This window comes from Trachinotus anak, unplaced genomic scaffold, assembly GCF_046630095.1.
Source record: "Trachinotus anak isolate AG129_WGS33_773 ecotype Australia unplaced genomic scaffold, CSIRO_AGI_Tana_v1 ptg000028l, whole genome shotgun sequence".
In the NCBI taxonomy this organism is placed as follows: Eukaryota; Metazoa; Chordata; class Actinopteri; order Carangiformes; family Carangidae; genus Trachinotus; species Trachinotus anak.
The window spans coordinates 18,939,822-18,958,490 of NW_027273879.1; the positions used below are offsets into that span (position 1 = coordinate 18,939,822).

General features: G+C 41.0%; 1 protein-coding gene across 2 annotated transcripts; it reads right to left on the bottom strand.

Annotated features, from left to right (window-relative positions):
- Positions 1-21: 21 nt before the first annotated feature.
- Positions 22-18,408, bottom strand: ghrb (growth hormone receptor b). 2 transcript variants are annotated; one of them, XM_071465866.1, is made up of 9 exons: positions 17,954-18,408; positions 13,597-13,684; positions 7,034-7,169; positions 6,078-6,256; positions 4,780-4,958; positions 4,448-4,592; positions 3,683-3,773; positions 3,378-3,447; positions 22-2,376 (listed from the first exon to the last, which is right to left on the bottom strand). In XM_071465866.1, the coding sequence occupies exons 2-9, from the start codon at positions 13,673-13,675 to the stop codon at positions 1,498-1,500; spliced, it is 1,758 nt and encodes a 585-aa protein (XP_071321967.1). In that variant the 5' UTR covers positions 13,676-13,684; positions 17,954-18,408; the 3' UTR covers positions 22-1,497. The 2 variants fall into 2 exon arrangements, with proteins under 2 accessions (XP_071321967.1, XP_071321966.1); XM_071465865.1 differs by lacking the exon at positions 17,954-18,408 and having other exon boundaries at positions 13,597-13,699.
- Positions 18,409-18,669: the final 261 nt, after the last annotated feature.

Genomic DNA, 18,669 nt, shown 5'->3' on the forward strand with positions numbered 1-18,669 from the left:
GAATAAATAAGACACACAAAATCAAAAGTATGAAAGCTGTTTATTGCTAACAAGCACTTTTCAAGAGTTGAAATGCAATAACTGTAAAATTCAACACTTTTACCTTTTAATATGCAGATGCATGTTAACCGGGCACCACATGAAAAACAATAACCTCAATAGCCCATGCACTCAAAATACTGACTGAATTTACTGATATGACTTGCAGACAACTGACAATAAAATACTTTTTGCTGTCAGCTCTGAAAACAGTTCACAGTTTAGACCATAAATGAAGAACACAATACGAAATGGCATTAAAGATAAACAGTGAATATTTTATGCTCCAGTTACAGCTCATGCTTTATTTAGCTTTTTGTCAAGGGTGCATCTGTTAGCAAAAACATGATACATGAATCCCAAGAGTGAGTATTAAAAAAGCAATGGCTTACTAATTGGTTAAGTAACATTTTCATTGTGTCAACACTGATCTGAAAAGACTTAAAAGAAATGAAAACATTATAAAAAAGCATAAAAGCAGTATTTGTGATTCATAAAAACAGGACACATGATTCATTTGTTTATGCATTTTTCACAGGGTTTATCAATGCACATTACCTGATTTTATCAAAAAGAAAGCTTTTGATATACAAAATGTCTGGAAATAAGACAGTAAAAGTAAACATACTCTCATTAAAGCCAAGTTAATTAGTCAATATTTTTACATCAAAATGTAATGAAAGGACCATCTGTCATGTGAAACTTGTCTCTTATAGTGACAACACAACAGGAATAACCAGCAACTCTGTGGCGCTACAGAGCTTTTTAGTCTCTTATAGTTCATAGTGGCAAAAACAGAGTTTACAGAGAAGCTGGTGATGATAGTGGAGCATTTATCAGCTAAAAAGCCAGATATTTTTCTCAAGAGTTGATGGAGTCCAAACCAGTGTCAAAAATGAGAGTGAATTTTAGACTTAGATTCATTAGTTGGACAGAAATACAACTCTAAATAAATCAAAGAATTGCTCTTTGTTTGCTGGCTGTGTAAAGGGAACACATCAGCCAAAACTACTTTACATGGCTTACTTATTTATCATTCTGTCCTCTAGTGGTCAACAACTGATTAATGCTGCTTTAACAAAGATAGTTATTTAATAAGTTTATTTGTAAGCCTGTTTTAGGTGTCACAGTATTGAATTACTGAGGCAATGCCCAGCCCCAGTTTGTGTTATTTCCCTTTGGTTCCCTTTCCACAACTGCGGTAAAAGACATTCTTGTGCCCTCTTCGGCGTTCATACCCATCTTCCGACCATGTCGACTTTACAGCCCTTTTGAAGGGTGCAGTGGGAGATCAGAGGAGGTAGAGGTGGTGGCAGGACAGGCACAGATGGTCCCCCATCTATTTTAGGCAAGCTCACATTGAAACAGGGAATTGGGAAAATAAATCTCCAAGACTGTTCCGAGGCATATGTCTGCCTTGGACTGAATAGTCTTAATTTTGCACAGTCCGCTGCTGATCTATGGTGTGACGCTTCCCAAAAGTTCAGGGGTCAGGTAGCTGTCTGGTGTGGGCATGGCCTTTGGAATTATCAGTTGTGGAGCATGTGTGGAGTTTGGTGTCAGTAAGAGGCTGTTCTGCCTGTCAACACCATCTACCATGGTGTAGACAGGAGCAGGGGCAAGCGGGGCCATTGTGGTGGTATCTGATTTGTAGTAAGGCGATGGGGGTAGCGGAGAATTCATGTCCCCTCCTGACTGGCAGGGCTCACTCACATCCCCTTTGGACAATCTTGGGTTCATTTTCCCTGCGTTGAGCTCTGAGGTGTAACCTCCGTGATCTGCATTCGCCACTAGGAGCTGCAGTTCTTTCTTGACTTTCTCCTTCTCCATCATGATGTCTTTCTCTGAGTCTTTGCCGGTGGCTTTCTCCACCTCAGTCTGTTCCTCAGGTGACAGCAGTACCTTACCAGATGACTTCACCTCGCTCACCTGGGTGTACAAAGCCTCCCTGCCAGCAGCTACGAAAGGAGACTCCTCAGCAGTTGGGCTCTGGACGGGGGAGCTCGGCTCAGAGGCTGCCGGGCACAATGGGTCTTTACTGAGGGTCTGGTTTGGGATGAGAGGATGGAAAGGTGACACTTCCGGGTCGATGGGGAGATCTGGGTCGCAGCAGCTGGCGCGGCCTGAGTCGTCATCTCTGAAGCCGATGGAGAGGGGAGAGCAGTTGGAGGATAGTGAGCGCTCCATGAGACAGTCCGTGTCCAGTTCTGTCAGCCTGTCATTCTGCTCCTCAATGTCCAGATCGATGAACTCCACCCAGGGGTCGCTGTTGTACAGCTCTGGCCTCAGATCAGGGGGGCTACCCAGGATGGATGTCAACTCCCTCAGCTTTCCTTTCTGTGAGATAAAGAAAACACACTCATCAACCACTACATCAGATCCTGCTACTGGTGTTAAAGGAATCAGACTATCACCTCCTCACATCAAAACTGGTAAAACCAGACACCGTGTTGTGGCTGATTGGTGTAATTTGTGGCGCTGAGAGCAACACATAATTACCTTACACATAATTGACATTTGTCTGGGGGAAAAACACCAACTTCTTTCTAAAAAGATGTCCCCATCACTTAGTTTAATACACAGACCTCACTGTGGAGTGAGAATGTGTTTTATGATATGAGTGAACTGATCCTCTTCAATTAAAAAAATTGACAAAATTATGAGGCAAAAGCTAAGTTTCTGTGGGTCTGAAAATTGTCTCTATTCCACATTTTAGGTGAAGTATTACATTAAAGGTCTGGACACACCATCGTAAGATCCGCATAAGGAGGCAAAATTAATCGGAGCAAATCTCGAGTTCAACTTTGGTCAACTTTGGTCAACTTTGGTCAACTTTGTCATGAAATTTCACGCCATTGACCACCAGCTAGTTGTCTTGACATTCCTGACCTTTGAGGGGATGGGAAGCTGGGGGATTAAAAATTGCTATCATAGCCTATTAGTTGTGTTGCACCACTCACTTTTATTTATCCTGATAGAGGAATAGTTTGCAGACAGTTAACAGGAGTCAATGGTACAAACATGTCTTGTGAATAAACTTTGCAAAGCTTTTGTCCCTTGAGCGACTGAGCCAAGCTAACAAGCTAATGGGTTTTTTGAATGAAATGAAAGCTCATTAGCTCAGACAGGCCAAATAGCCAGTTAACAGTTAGCTCGCCAGCTACAGAAGTTCACCATCCCAGCCCTGTGAGTGATCACCAAGCTCCAAGTCCCACCTACTTTGCACGAAAGAGCAAATGTCATTTTGTAATGGGACTGTCACTTCACACCCAGTGTGCTTATGAATTAGGGAAAGTCATAGTAAAGCATCATAACATGTGGGTAACCAGGCTGAATACCTTAAGTAGCTCGGGGTTAATTCCTCTTATTTTAGGTCCAGGAACAGGAGGCAAAAGAATAACCATCAACCTTAGGACAGAAAAAAAGGAAAAATGTTAATTTGACATAACACATGAGTGAAATAAGAAACACTGCAGATATACAGACTATCTCACTGTTTAACACTTTTAAACAACAGCCCAGATAACACAGAAAACAGATGGTTTCTCAAGGTCAAACAGCCAACACAGGCTGCTGGTCTCTAAGCTTTCTTTTAAAACTTGGCAGTTCTGCACAGAAATCCTGGGGGTTGTGAAATACTTACTTTTCCTGCTGTGATATAACAACTAACATCAGGATGGCCACTAAACACAAGGCACCAAAGATCAGCAAAGCCACCACAGGGAATCTTGACACTGGGAAAGAAAAGACACACAAAATCACAAAGATTTAATATAATAATAAAATTATACAAGTTATTACAAGTACTTAACATTGCCTTCCTTAATCTTTTTAAGAAAAGGCGTTTTCTCTTCCAGACATTCAGGGCAGTGGGTGTTGATAATGTGAGTGTTCATTGTAACTTTATTCAGACATCAGAGGACCATTGTTGAAACTTGAAAATACTGGAAAAATGTGGACCTATCCTTTAATGTTAGGTGCACAAAGTCAGGTTGTGTAATCAACATTTTTTTATATGCAATAATGATTACAGACATACATTAAAATTCTGTCTTTGAGACAGTACAATGGCTCATTTCTATGGCTTGTCAGGGCCAAATTCTCAAATACTCAGGCATGTCTGGGCGTAAACTGGAGCTGGATTCACACATGGCTTCAGGTCCATTCTGATCAGCCAGTTAAGTAGATCAAACAGATAACTACTGAGTTATTTCTTTTTCATATCTTGTATTGAGCAAATGATGCTCTGTGAAAAGGGCATGGGGGTAAACTGCTGGCAGGAATATTGAAAGGTTTATTCATAGCAAAGTTGTTCAGCTGCAGCCTCTAGGGTTTCCTTGTAAAACTGAAAAACCTTTATAACAGCACCTGTAACAGCTTTGTCCACCTGGCCTGTAAACGTGCTTACCTGTAGCTGGGAGGTGGACGAATACCGAGTCGCTGAATTCTCCAAACTCTTTCCGACCAAGCATTTTGCACCGGACCCGAATCTCGTGATTGACGTTAGTTTGAAGCCCATAAAGGGAGCGATGTGTGCTTTTCACGAGGTCGACCTGTGGTGAAAAAAAGAAGATTCAAATACTAGAAGCAGTGTTTAAGCATTACAGTCCTGTCCTCTAAGAAACATTCATGTTTCCTTCCAGTAAGCTGTACTAAGGTTAACTGATGATCAAGTATGTAAGTTCAACTTAACTGAAGCTCTAAATTAACACAAAACAATAAAAATTAGAAGACACCCACTGCTTTCCACTGGTCAGAGTTGACATTGCGGTAGTGGACCTCGTATTCCAGCCTCATCCATCCCATCGCCACATCTGCAGACTGAGGAGGCTTCCAGCTGAGCATGATGTCATAGTAAGTGCCGGTTATACTCATATTCAGCAGCGTCCAGTTCAGGCCAACTGGTGGATCTGGTTGCACTGCAGACCAAAAAAATTTTAGTCATCAGCAATTGAACATATCCTCAGTCAGAGTTTCAAACATTACATTTTAGGTGTGTGGACTATGGGAAAACCTCATATGGCTGTACAGAGGTGAGTGATGGAGTTGGGTGATCATAGTTCCACCATTGGTCAGTCAAATGCCATGTGACTGAGTTGGAGTTCCTCCATTGGCCGTTGCTCTTTCAAAATGAATTAGTGCCAACAGTTCCCAGATTGCAAGATACATCTGGCCTATAAATGGGCCACATGCTTGTGCTTCTTCAAGCCCAGTATACGCCCTGGTTCCATGGACCAAGTCTGGCCCATACACAGCATGATGTTAAGATGCTACTTCCACACTACTTCCAGCTGTCAGCCAACAGATAACAGCCAGAATCTACCCAGATGTGGAAGGACATGGGTCAGACTGGCTGTGACCAGGCTGTATACTGAGCCAGAAGTTTCATTTTGCAATCTGGATTTCTATTAGGTGGGTGTTTACAGCCATCAGTGTTGCATTTAGTGCATCTGATGCTAGATTTAGAGACTCTTCTTTTCAAAAAAGCACCTGGCAACAAATCTAGAGATTTTGGACAAAGCTACTCAGAGAGTCACCAGTAACGCCACTCCTGGTGTCAACAGCTTCTTACTCAGACGGAGGCACTTCGCTGCGTGAGTGGCTAAATAAGAAAGATAGTCTGTCACTCCGAACTTTCTGAGTTATCATTTGACAAGTAAATATACATGTAGCTGAAATCACGGTCGTCTTTGTCTTAAACTTATGTGTTCTGTGATTTCGTCAGATGAACTTGCGATTTTAGAATTTTAGCAGCAGCTTGCAAATGGCTTCTAAGTTAACATGTAGTCCTTATGTCAAACATGTTCCGTTGTCTGACAACAGAAACAGGAAAACATGTGAACAGCTTTATTTGGGATTTGGATGTATGATGATACTGTATATTTGTGCACCGAGAGGAGGACAAGGAGGCAGACAGAACACTGAAACCAGGTGACACAGAAAGCAAACAGGAAGTCATGATATCATACACTAGGTTTTGACCTCGACTTTTCTATAATCCGGACCATGACAACTGAGCAGTGAGGCAGTAAACTCACCAATGTCTTGAACATAGAAGAGGTTCTCGTCATAGAGGACGGTTTGGTCCCTCGAGCGGAGCTGGACACTGTAATATGTCCAGATGGATGTGTGGCTCTCATTGAAGAAGCACTCGTTTGGCTGGTCAGTGCTGTAGTGAGGACACTCACTCCACTCTTTAGGAGAGATTAGGGGGGATCTGCGATGTGGGGGAGAGACGACATGTGGTCAGGAAGGAGGTGAAGGGAAACAGCTCTTCAGTCAGCCTGAAAATCTACTCAACAAAGCAGCTTCTAAATATTTTAGACGAGAAAACTGAGTATTTTTGCAGCCGTAGATTATAACTTTGTGAATGCACATATTTAGCCCTATCTACTTGATAACTGCTACTGAGTTGATTATGCTGGCGATATTCACATTTTTATTTTTGTCAACAAATTCTATGAAAATTACCAAAACCAGCAATGAACTGATTCCACGCGGCAACCTCTGGGGCTGAAAAATGAAGCCAACACTTAAGTGGCAAAAAACTGCAGTTCCTCAAATGGCCACAAAAGTGGGTCAATCCCCATAGACTCCCATGTTAAAATGTATATTGTTGTTGGATACAACAATGTACACAATCAGGCTCTAAAGGCAGTTGTTCCACTACCACAAGACTATAAAAAACATTTTCTTAAACCTTCATGCATTTTCTAACAATCACCTTTTCTTTCTTTCCTTATTATACATAATGTACAAACTAACTTCACGTGTAACCCACTTTTTCTGTTTTGTTTCTTTGTACTTCGTCCACCTTATCAGAGTCACTAAGTGTAACTTCAGTTTTTTGTATTATTATATTTTTCTATGATTCAATTATTTTCCGTTTTTTTTCATGCACATATTTCTAAAAAGCCTGCACACCCTGATTTCCTTGAAAGCACAGAGGGACCACATATTTCCTGATGGTGATGACAATGTTTTCACCCCTCACCTTTTGTTAATGTAGAATAAGCGCAGCTCTCCAGGCTCAGAGAGGTTCTGGAAAGTGCCGACATTCCATCTGCAGCGGAAAGTCTCCATGTCGTTGGAGACGCAGCCAGTGAGGTGTGGGTTTCTTGGCGGGAGGACTGCAATGAGACGGAGAGGGAGAAGGGAGAATAATTACACATCTTATCCCTTTTTTATACTGTAAAGATCTGTTTGGCGTTTTTCTCTGTGCTGCAGCTGTTTTGAGCCAAGGTTTCTATTGAGCCACAGGGCAAACATCAGCATTTTCCTGGAAGTCATTTTACTTCAAGTGAAAGCTGCAGCCAGAGAGTTCACTGCCACAGCTGTCGTGGAATAACTGCAATAACACTGTGCACGGAAAGCACCTCCTGGATCCTGTTTTATTGGCTACATAAACTCAAACAATGTGTGCACAGGGCTTCTACATAGTTCTCTTGTAGCTGACCTTAGCTGTGGCCCAACTCCTGCAAAACTGAGTGCACCATAATGGTCGGTATTTACCAGTGTGCCGCTGAGAGACGCTAGTATTGCACAATGCAATGCATATAAAGAAATTTAGGAGCTCTTCACAGTTGCAAAACATTTGAACAACTTGTGGATGGTGTTACGACAGCTCCAGAAAGATCTAGAAAACTAAGGAAAGTATGATATATAATGTGGGAAAGGATTTTGTTTTCATGAAATTAAATTGCCAATGGCTTCATATACCCCAAAATCTCTAAAGGGCATGACTGACATTAAACACAGAACCACCCTGACAAAGTACAGGCTCAGTCAGCACAACCAGCCAATGAGACAGGCCAGTATAAAAAAATCATGACCCCCCCCAAAAAGGAGCGCGTCTGCCAGCTGTGCAACGAAGACGATGTTGAGACAGAGCTGCACTTTCTAACAGAATGCACCAACCTCCAGCCAATCAGAGCAAAAATATTTCCAATAATTCAAATACAAACACCAGAAATTCAACCACATGACAAACTGCCAGTCCTGCTTGGAGAGTACAGAGAGAGCTGCAGGGTATGTCTGCCACACAGGTGAGTGACACACACACACACCCCACCTACAAACTGTTACAAAACACAGTAAGAGTGTTGTATTAACACACACAACTACACAAACTGCAAAAAAAACTATTATTACAATTTATTTTACTGTATTAATGCTACAGGGTTTAGTTTGTTTGAATGTATGTTTTTCCTGTTGGTACTGTCCTGTGCAGTCTGCTCTCACAATGCTGTATCTGACTATGGTTAGGTCAGCGAAGCCTCTTCGTTTTGTGTCATTCCCTGTTGGTACAAACTCATAAAGTGCAAGTTCATAAACCAACCACAAAAACAGTACACAATCATAATAATAGTAGGCTATATTATATTGATACAGTCTCAGTAATGCATGATGTATGTGTGAACACTTCATCCTCTCCTGAAAAGATTAGCTCCATGCTCCATGCTGTATCCAAAGCAAGAGGAAATTATATGCCCAGGTTTTAAGATATGCCTCTGATAAAACAGATGCTTCTGCAGTTTCTTTTGTGATGGTCACTGCGTGAAAAATATTCAACAGCAACATCTCATCAGGGCAATTCACAGAAAACACTATCAGCAGTTTTCATGGGGGCTATTTCTGTGAGAGAGTATTTCCAATGAAAACTGCGGATTATCAATAGTACCTGGGAAAAATATCTCAAAAGCAGAGCACGACCAGTGTATCAGCCAGACTGACTTTATCAGCTGATGCACTGGTAGTACTGTACTACCAGATAATACCAGATACAAATAATAAAGATTTAAGTCACAATTCATTTAAAAAAACTAATTCAAATGTGCCTTGTAGGCTTAAAATTTCACTGTTAACTATTTGTTATCAGATCTTTTACACTTCAAATGTCAATATTGGTGTCGGCCTTAAATTTCCAGTATCCAGGGCTTTACTCAAAACCAGTGCAAAACTTTGAATAATAAATAAACAACAATGAATTTGAAATTAATTGCTCCTGAGATAAGTCAGTGAGGGAATACTAGCCCTTTAAGCAAAGAGCTGGGTTTCTTTTTTTTTTTTTTTCTACTTGAGTGTTTATTTTACATTCTGTTAAGTAAACACTGTGTTTGCAGGAGTCTTGGCGATCAGCGGTCCTGGGGACAGCAGCAGCTCTCAGCTGTGCACATCAGCACTTCAGGGACAAACAACAACACGAGCGCTGGCTGGCTGAGTACTGAGAAGTGTCAGGACAAGATGGCTCCTTCACAGCTGAGAGGCAGCGCCGGCAGCAGATGATGAATACCTCTGGCCCGCTTAGGGTGCTTCAGGGAAGGGGAGTTACAGGTTAAAAATAACCTGTTTACCAGATCCCCGACTCCTCCTCAGAACTGCACTTAGCTCAGGATCAAGAGTGAAATCAATTTGACGCTCAGTTATGCGGAGAATTTCTCTGGCTCACTTCATCGTGATAAATGGGTTATTAGACAGGGAAAACGTCTTAAAAACACATCCTGTCAGTTTGGTAGCGTAAGGGTGTTTAGCTGGATTTCACTTTTTGAATCCACAATTCCATTTTGACATTATTTATACTGAGATAAATAGTTAAACAGACAATTATAGATACTTATAATAAATAGATACTTATACTGGTGGTGTTATACCATTGTGGGCCAATCAGAGAGCAGGACCGATTTCCTGCAATACTGGATTTACAGGCCTATTGCATCAAAGAAATGAAATAGCTTGAGGATGGAAATTCATTCTTAACCTTGTGAGCAGCAGTACATTGTGAAATTTAATAATTTTACGTCAAAGGTCTCCCACCTTTAAGTTATGACATAATTTTGTTAGTCTGGTTTTTTATTCATCGGTTTAGCCAAAAACAGAGGTTCACATTCGGGCAATTCACTCTCTAAAGTTAATTTCCAGAAAATGTACAATACCTATTAGAAAATATAGCAAAAGTGGGTCATATAATTACACATACTGGGAAGGAAGATTTGATCCATGTTGCAGCCCTACTTGTACTTTTGTTACAGGATGTTGGAGGGAACCACTGTACTCTTTACTCCACTACATGTACTCGTAAACATGTTTATTTAGTTACTAATACGGTGCAAATTCAACTTATGAAATATGGTATTGTTACACATACCTGTATCCAACAGTATATAAAGTAGTAAGAATAAGCTCCCCACTGCCCAACCTTACTAATTAATCTACTTTCAAGTAAAATTCTGGATGCATTTTTACTGAGTATTTTTACATTGTTGCTTTTGCTACAACTGATCTGAGTACTTCTCCCACTGCTGAGTCAAACTCTCACATAGTACCCCTTAACATACAAGCGTTGTGTACAGCTGGGTCCTCCCTGGCAGAGAACGCTGCTAACTAGATCACCCTGCAAACTGACAGGCTTCATTTTTGTGCTTGTACGTCAAAGCAAGTGCTGCTGTGTTTGCTCAGCAGAGTTCACGTCTGGTGTAAGTAAACATGTGAGCAGGAGATGTGGAGTGCTTTCTGAACACAGTCACTAGACCCACAAAACACACAGAGAATTTTCCAATATGGCGATATCAATTTAAAGCACATTCTCATAACAGGACTCCTCTTTCTGGGGTAAACTACCTCAGCCGTACAAAGAAAACATGTTTACAGCATGATTTATGTCTGGGTGCCGCCACCACAGTCTATTTCCTGTTGAAAGACAACATCCTCGTTCAATCTGTTTTTATAAGCCCACAAGTGTTTCCTTTTGGTCATGTTTTTGAAGGGAGCAGGAAATAGCAGCTAACACTAATTTCCTTTAAAGGACTAAGTCAGCAGATCGCATAAACGAGCAAGTAGAACCACAGCGTATTGCCTCACTTTGTTTATGCAACCTCTTGATGATAATGAATGTGTGTTTTTCCTATTATAGCATCTATTAACATCGGCACAATGTGTCGGTGGGAACCTGTTATTAATGTATTTCCGGTGAGCACAGAGGGCAAACGGTTATTTACAGAGTCACATGTTCAGACATCAATCAGTGCACTCTCGGGGGGGCAACTCATCCTGTGCATTTAGAAAAGCCATTTCCTCCCTTGGCTAAGGGCCACAACGCTCTCATCACTGATTACCGTTCTTTACTAACCTAACAAGGCTTATAGGCAAAATGTCGGTAGAAAAAAAAGGTCTCTCAGGCCAAGAAACCTAATCACATTAAGAACCAATGTCCTGATCCCTGAGGGACATAAACAGTGGTGCTCCTGTGAGCAGGTGTTGTTCAGTGGGGTTTTAGAGCTTTTTCTCTGAAACCTGCTGCTGCTGAAGTGACACTATGAGAATAAACTGACAGTTCAAGTTGTGGTCGACACAGATAAATGATGAACGGCCGAGGGGATCTGCAGATTCAGGTAAGAAGTCTCCGTAGTTTCGTCAAGGGCATGGTCGAAATAAATGGATTCTCTGGTTCAAATCGATCTTTGTTTGAATAATCTGATATTGATTCATAAAAGATATGAAGACTCTGATTCAAAGATCAGTCTTTTAAAGGTCCCATATTTTACACTTTGAAATGTTTTGAAATGTTTACATCCATCTGAACATATATTTGTGGTTGTAAGAATCAAAAACCATCTCAGTGTAGTTTTACATCTCCTCTCTCAGGCTTGAGTCTCTCTTCTGATTGGCTGACTGTTTTATGAATGATCGAATAGAAATATAGCAGATTTCAGGTAAACACTCAGAGAAATCAAATCCTGCAAGGCTGGACAGTGGGTCCAGGTGGGCCGTGCTGGGGGCATGGACGGTAACTGTTTGCTGTGACATCACAAAGTTACAGAAGTCCTAACAGCTCGTTTTAAGGCTCAGTTCTGAATACAGGCTGTGTGCAAAGACTGTCCACCAATAAAAAACAAACTCATGGGCCATTTGTGCAGCAGGTTACTATGACCCATAGTTACGTTTTGTTGTTAGACGACATCTCTTGGCAAAAGGGAAAAGTGTGGTGACGTAGTTTACAGAGCAATAAAGTCCACGTCAGGAGAAGGTTGGGGTTGGTGGATGGGTCAACAAACCACAGGAATATGACAAAGGAGAGTGGTGTTCAATTCCCTTGTGAAAGTAGCAGTTTATGTTGTTTCTATTATCCATGACTATTCGACAAAGCTAACCACATTGTTATTATTGTAACCATAACAACCAAGGTCTGGTACGCCTGCCGCCGTAGGGGCACTGTTTCAGGAAACACTCCTATAGGTCGTAGCAGAGGGTTGAAAAAACAGCCTACAAGGGTGTTTAGGTTGGAGGACTGGTTGCTCTGTCACACTGTTATTATATAACATTATATACATTCTTATATACAGTCCTATTATAAAAAATATCAATCATAGCCACTAGAAAGATTGGCCATGATAATATGAGTAAATATAGGCAGGCTGGGGTAGCTAATGTTGCCAGTTAGCAAAAGCTAGCCAGCTAACACAATTTGTTGTTTTCATTGGCCTGTCTGCTAAAAACTGTGTCGGCATCATAAAGTACATCTTTTAGAACATGCTGGGATCCCGAACATGTTCAATTTGTATTGGTTCTTCAGTTACATGTCGTTGTTTCTCAAACCGGGAAAGCAGCCATTCGCCACCAGACCGCTTTGAATCACTCAACAAAATTTGAGATGCAGGCAGCAATTCAGAAATCTGCAGGCTATTAAAAGTTGGCAAACCCACTGCAAGAATTACTCTTAGCTCAGGCACTACTCATTTCGATGAACACGCTGTTGGCTCTCACTCCAATATTTTTGCTACAGGGGGAAAACACACCTGCTCTGTTCAATCCCACACAACATGAAACAAACACAGAACACAAATAAGTAGCCGGAGAACAGGAGCAGAGGGGAACAAATCCTCTGTCCACCCCGCCGCTAACTCACTGACAGTGTTACGTAACAAGACAAAGTACAGGATGTCCGTGCGTGACTTCAGTGGTCAATGCAGACCCTGTTTCTATCTGTGGATAAAACACGGCTCATGTATGCAAATACATAGCCTTTCCACTGGCACTGTTAGCAAAAAGGGGGAATGGTGTGGGCGGGGGGCTCTACAAATAAACAGCTTCTCATTGTTCAGCAGTGGAGTGCTCTCTGCTCTCCAGAATTCCTGGGAAGCCACTTCACGAGAAATGTGCTGGCTGTTCTCTTTGGCTCTCTGTGGTGGGCTTCGCTGTTGTGCAGCACATGTCATATTTGTTTTAAGGCCAAAGCACCACAGCAACTATGCAACTATTAATGTTTTCCATTATTCCAGGCTGACAATGTCCTGTGGCCCAGTAAAAGGAGACTTATGTCAAAAATTTGCTCCACATGGCCATTTTTGATTCCTAACCACACAGGAATGGAAAATCTGGGCATCAGAAGACACCTGATGTCAAAGAAAGCATCAGTGCCAAGCATAAAACTTCATAATACATTAAGTTTTACATTATGTTAAATAATAAACATAATTTCAAATCTGTCTCCACTCTTCAAATTCTTAGCCTAATCTATTTCTGCAATGCAATAACTTAAAAGAAGAATACTCATAAACATACCTTGCTCAGAGGTTGAATCCAGTGCTAAAGCAGTGAAGATGTGAAGGAAGAAGGCGACCTTGGTGAGATCAGCAGCCATGGTGTTGAGCTGTGGAGGAAACATGTGGTGAATGTTAGTGTCTTAGTGCAGTCCACCCAGCTTAAATACACACCCCACTAAAGCCCTGCCCACTACCACCATTAAACAGGCACAGTTTTACCACTCCTTAGCTTTTTCAAAAGCAGGAGAGGTTGGGCACACCCATGGACTGTGAAGTTCTCCAGATAAAAAACATCCATCAAACAACCTTCTGTTTCACTTTGTAAACCCCACTTCAGTGCATACGCAGCAGCTTATCTATCGGGTTATTCTGAATGCTAACATTCAGCTGAATTGAAATTAATTCTGTTTCCATTGTGTAAATATTTGCTAAATACTTGAAATTTGACAGGACGGGAAGCCAAGACTTCTGACTTCTAAACATTTTATGTTTTCAAAACAGCAAAAATAACCTGAATAATATTTACAGTTGTGCTGCTTTAAGACAATCAAGTTCTTCTGAACTAGAATTTTGATTCATGCAGGATTTGACATTTGGTGGCTTTAAAATGATTTTTATCTAAGTGATTTCAGTTACTGATGATTGATCTGCTCTCAGTTTTTAGATTTGAACTCAAACTTAAACCTTACTTACGTAAATTTAAAACTGAAACTTCCACTCCTTTCCATTCCCACTTCCACTTCAACTACTTTCAGTACTCATCTTTCAATTGTAATATTTAAATCAACACATATTCATGTCATTACTTCACTTCAACTGTCTCTTCCAATTCCTGTTGTCACATACTTCAACTAACACTTCAGCTCCTTTCAGTACTTTCACCTATTCATTTAATCTTTTTAATCACACTTCACATTCAGGGACATTTCACCTCCTTATACACTTCATGTTTCAAATTGATTCAGCTGCAATTCTTCAGCACATTTTCTTCAGAAAATGTAGACATTTCTAGTGTTTTTTAAAATCTTTTTTAAAATGCCATGAAAAAAAAACATGTGATGAATCATAGCAAACCACAATTATTGGACAGCGGGGAGGAGCAGCAGGTCTAATTCAGAATGTGAGCATGTTTTATTCATTAGTTTCTTCGTGGTATTCACACTCTTTATCCTTCCTGGAGAGGCGCGTTTTGAAAATGTAAACAGTTTTGTTCTGAACATGACATTCATCCCTTGCCAGCAATCCTGGGTTCCAGTCAACACTTGTGAAATCCATCCCCACTACACTCTGCGCCTCATTTAGATCATGTTTACTTATCCTTGTACGGGATTCATATTCATCTGTCTTCTAATGCTGAATGCCCAGAAGCTTGGGCCCCATGTAACATTTGATAGATAAGAGCTCTCAAGAGATTGCTCAGCCTGATATGTTGTTTTAAAAATACTTCACAATATCTTTATGATATATTTGTGGCTGCTTTCTGACTAAGACAAACAGAGCAATCTCATTTTCAGATTTCAATGGCAAATTAAGAGCTGACATATGGAATTTCAGGGCCTAAAAAAGTGTCAAGGGCCAGAAAAACGTGAGAAGGGACATAACTCATAACTCAAGCCACCGAGGCCGTTTTGTTAAAGACGGAGTATTCACGAGGGTGCATCAGATAAATGATCAGATATTCGGGGTGTGAAATACTTGTGACCCCAATTATGAACAATGGATTTTTGAGGAGATAATTTTCACACACCAATGGACACAATTCTTGAAATGATTAGCAAATCAATTGATTAGCTGATGAAAAGAAAATTAATTAACAAAAGTTTCAATAATCAATTTATTCTTTCAGTCATTTTTGAATGTGAGTATGTGATTGTAAATCAAATGTCTAAGAGGTTTGGACAGAACAAGCCATTTGAAGACGTCACCTTCTGTAATGTTCTTTTTTTTTTTTTTTATTAATTTTTGACATTTTATAGATAAAACTACAGTGGCCCTGACAGCTCAACACACTGAAACTTAGAAAACACATGCAAATGGACAGTACACAAACGAATTCTGAAAACTTCATCAATTTGAGAACACATGCTGCAAATTCTCACAACACAACACAAAGTGTTTCCAGGGGACACAAAAAAGCGTTGAACCCAGCTGCGACACACTGCACTTGCATGTATGTATTATAATAAATGTATTATAACACATATATTATAATACATGGATGCGCTCTTGCACAACAACAACAAGTGCGTCCCTGCCAGGTTCATCGCGTTTGCATTTGCATATTTGGATGTGTTACCTGTATTTGCAGTGCTTTAGTGTGGTTGGTTTTATTGTGAGTATTTGCAGTGCGTTTGTGTAGTTGGTTGTGTTGCATCACATGAGCTTTCAAATTGATAGAGATGTTTTCTGAATTTGTTTGGGTTTTGTCTATTCGCATGTGTTTCTTACGCTGCAGTGTGTTGAGCTCTCAGGGTCACCGGACAAAACATTTCATCGGTTTATCAAAAAATAGTGGACAAATGAATCAGTATGAAAATAAGCAAGACAGACATATTCATATTGATGTTATGCTGAGTGAAAACCTCTTGAACTTAATTCACTCAATCACATAATCTAATCTCTTCCTCCCTCACTGATGCTGACTCATGTTCTTCAGCTTTGTCCTGTTAGTCCAGCATCTTTCCTCTTAGTTTCACAGCCCAGTGCTGCTGCCGACATGCAGTGTTTTACATGATCATTTTTCTATCATAAACATTTTAATAATTGTCATTTTTTTACTCATATAGTGACAAACAAAGATGCACCCTGATTGTTTCCTATGTTGCAGTTAAAGTATTATATTTATGTTAGAGCTCGACTAATATACTGTATTCATATACATCAGAGATATACTTCACAGTATCAGTATTGGTATGCATGTGTATTTATGTAAGTTCACTTGGACCCCGCCGTATATTATTTACATTTCATACTAATTTTTCTTAATTTTGGTCAAAATATTTCTCCGCTATTTGTGAGTTATTAAATTTACATACTTATTTATAATAATTTCTTTTCCGGTGAACAATCTTGAAGATGAAATAACGAATTAAAGATATTGCTTTGTTCATGTTCTTGTGACAACCCTTTAACTGCCAGTTATGAAGGCTACTTGCCCAAAATGTTAACTGTATGGGCTGATATACTGTGATTAGATGTCTCAAATGTCAGTATCAGCCTCTAAGGTTCAGCCCAACTCCTCTCTGTGATGGTTCAATAGGCTCACATGTGCTATTTGCTACATATAATTACTGTTACATAATCATATTTTCAGTTGAGTGGAGACTAAATACACTTTGTGATAAAATAAAAAACAAAAAAGCATTATTATCACTACATGTATCTGCAATGATCGCGTCAGGAGTGAGAATGACTTGGCTGTATTTCCCTCAGTTGACCACTGATGGTCACAGCTGGAGACAAACAAGCTTGTTCACTCTGGGATGTCTCAGGCTGATAAGACGAACGAACAGACTAAACTGTCCTCTCAGCTCCAAATAACATCGCTTCTGTTTAGATGAACAGGTGTGGGCTCTAACACACTCAAGGTCAGGACATATGGTTGGGAGAACATTACACTAAGATTTGAAAATGTCTTTTACTACAATTTGGTTGTAGTTTTTTTTCATCTATTTTCATTTCCCAGCCTGTGACCTGGGAGCCTACACAGGGCCATCTGACATGCAGACAGTGATTTACCCCGTGATTGTTTGACACACTTCAAATAAAAAATGTGAACATATTATACTGTTTCAGTATAATCGTAGTATTACAGTATAACAGTTACTTTCATCACGGTCTAATCTACCTTTTTTCTCTTGGTCAACTGATATATATTCAATAAAATATTCAGAAGAAGTGAAAAAGTCTGTTAACATTTCTTACACCGCAAAGTCCTTTTAAATTGCTTGTTTTTTTCTGACCAACAGTCCGAACCCAGACACTCAGTTCACTGTCATATCAGACAAAGAGAAAGAGCAAATCCTCACAATCCAGACGCTGGGACAAGGGGAAAATTGGCATTTTTGCTTGAAAAATGACATAAATCAATTAATTAATTATAAAAAAAAAATGTTTCGATAAATTGACTATTGACAAATATGTTGACAAATTGTTTCAGCTCGTAATATTACAGTATAAAATAAATAAAGAATAAACCCTTTTAAACGGCACCACATGGAAATCATCCAGTAAAGTAACTCAAAGTCCTTCACACCTGAACTTCATGGTCACCTCAGTTATTTTCCACCTTTTAGCACCGGACAGTTGTGTTTGTCAAGTTTAAACCATGACAGGCTGCTTTTGTACGACACGACTACAAGACAACACTGACTTACCCCCCAGCGCTGCTCGGCTCGGCTCGGCTCGGCTCGGCTCAGGCGTGTTTCTCTCCCGTGTGCTCTGCTGTCCGCCGGTTATTGTGCCATCATCGTGGAGAAAACGGAAACACCAAGCTCTGACACAATGACACACAACCCCACGCAGCAGTCAGTGTGTGAGACAGGAAAGTTTTGAGTTTATGAGTGAAGGCGGTCACGAGCACCACCCGCGGCTTCACCACAGCTGCGTAAACACATGAAGGCAGCAGGGCGGACAGAGAGGACGGAGCCACCGCGGCGCTGCGGTGCGGTGCGGCGGACAGCGGTCTGCTGCCCTCCGAAAAAACTGCAAGAAAAACCTGCGAAGTGACACAACTCCGCGGTCCCTCCAAACACACCGTGGGCCAGGCAGGACCGAGTCCAGCTGTCGAAGAAATCCTGGCTGACTGGCTCACGGTCTGCGCCTGTGCCCGCGGCGGCGGCAGCGGCGGCGGCAGCGGCAGCGGCAGCGGCGGCAGCGGCAGCGGCGGCGGCCTCCTGTAATCTAACACGCGTGTTGTTGCCTGTGAGGCAGAGAGAAGGCCGCCATCTGCCGGCGTGGTCCTGGAAAAACAACCAGCTGATCTGAAGGGAGACTGAGGAGAACATGAGCAGACCTGGAGCAGACCTGGAGCCCGGGCAGGGTTTCACAAAGACCGCGGTCACTCACGCCACAAAAGCCTCAAAAATGTTTT

Coding starts and splice junctions, on each gene's coding strand:
- ghrb (XM_071465865.1), bottom strand. CDS start 13,699: ATGTTTCCTCCACAGCTCAACACCATGGCTGCTGATCTCACCAAGGTC. Junction 4,959..6,077: donor CTTCTATGTTCAAGACATTG/GTGAGTTTACTG, acceptor TTTGGTCTGCAG/TGCAACCAGATCCACCAGTT. Junction 3,448..3,682: donor GTTATATCACAGCAGGAAAA/GTAAGTATTTCA, acceptor TTCTGTCCTAAG/GTTGATGGTTATTCTTTTGC.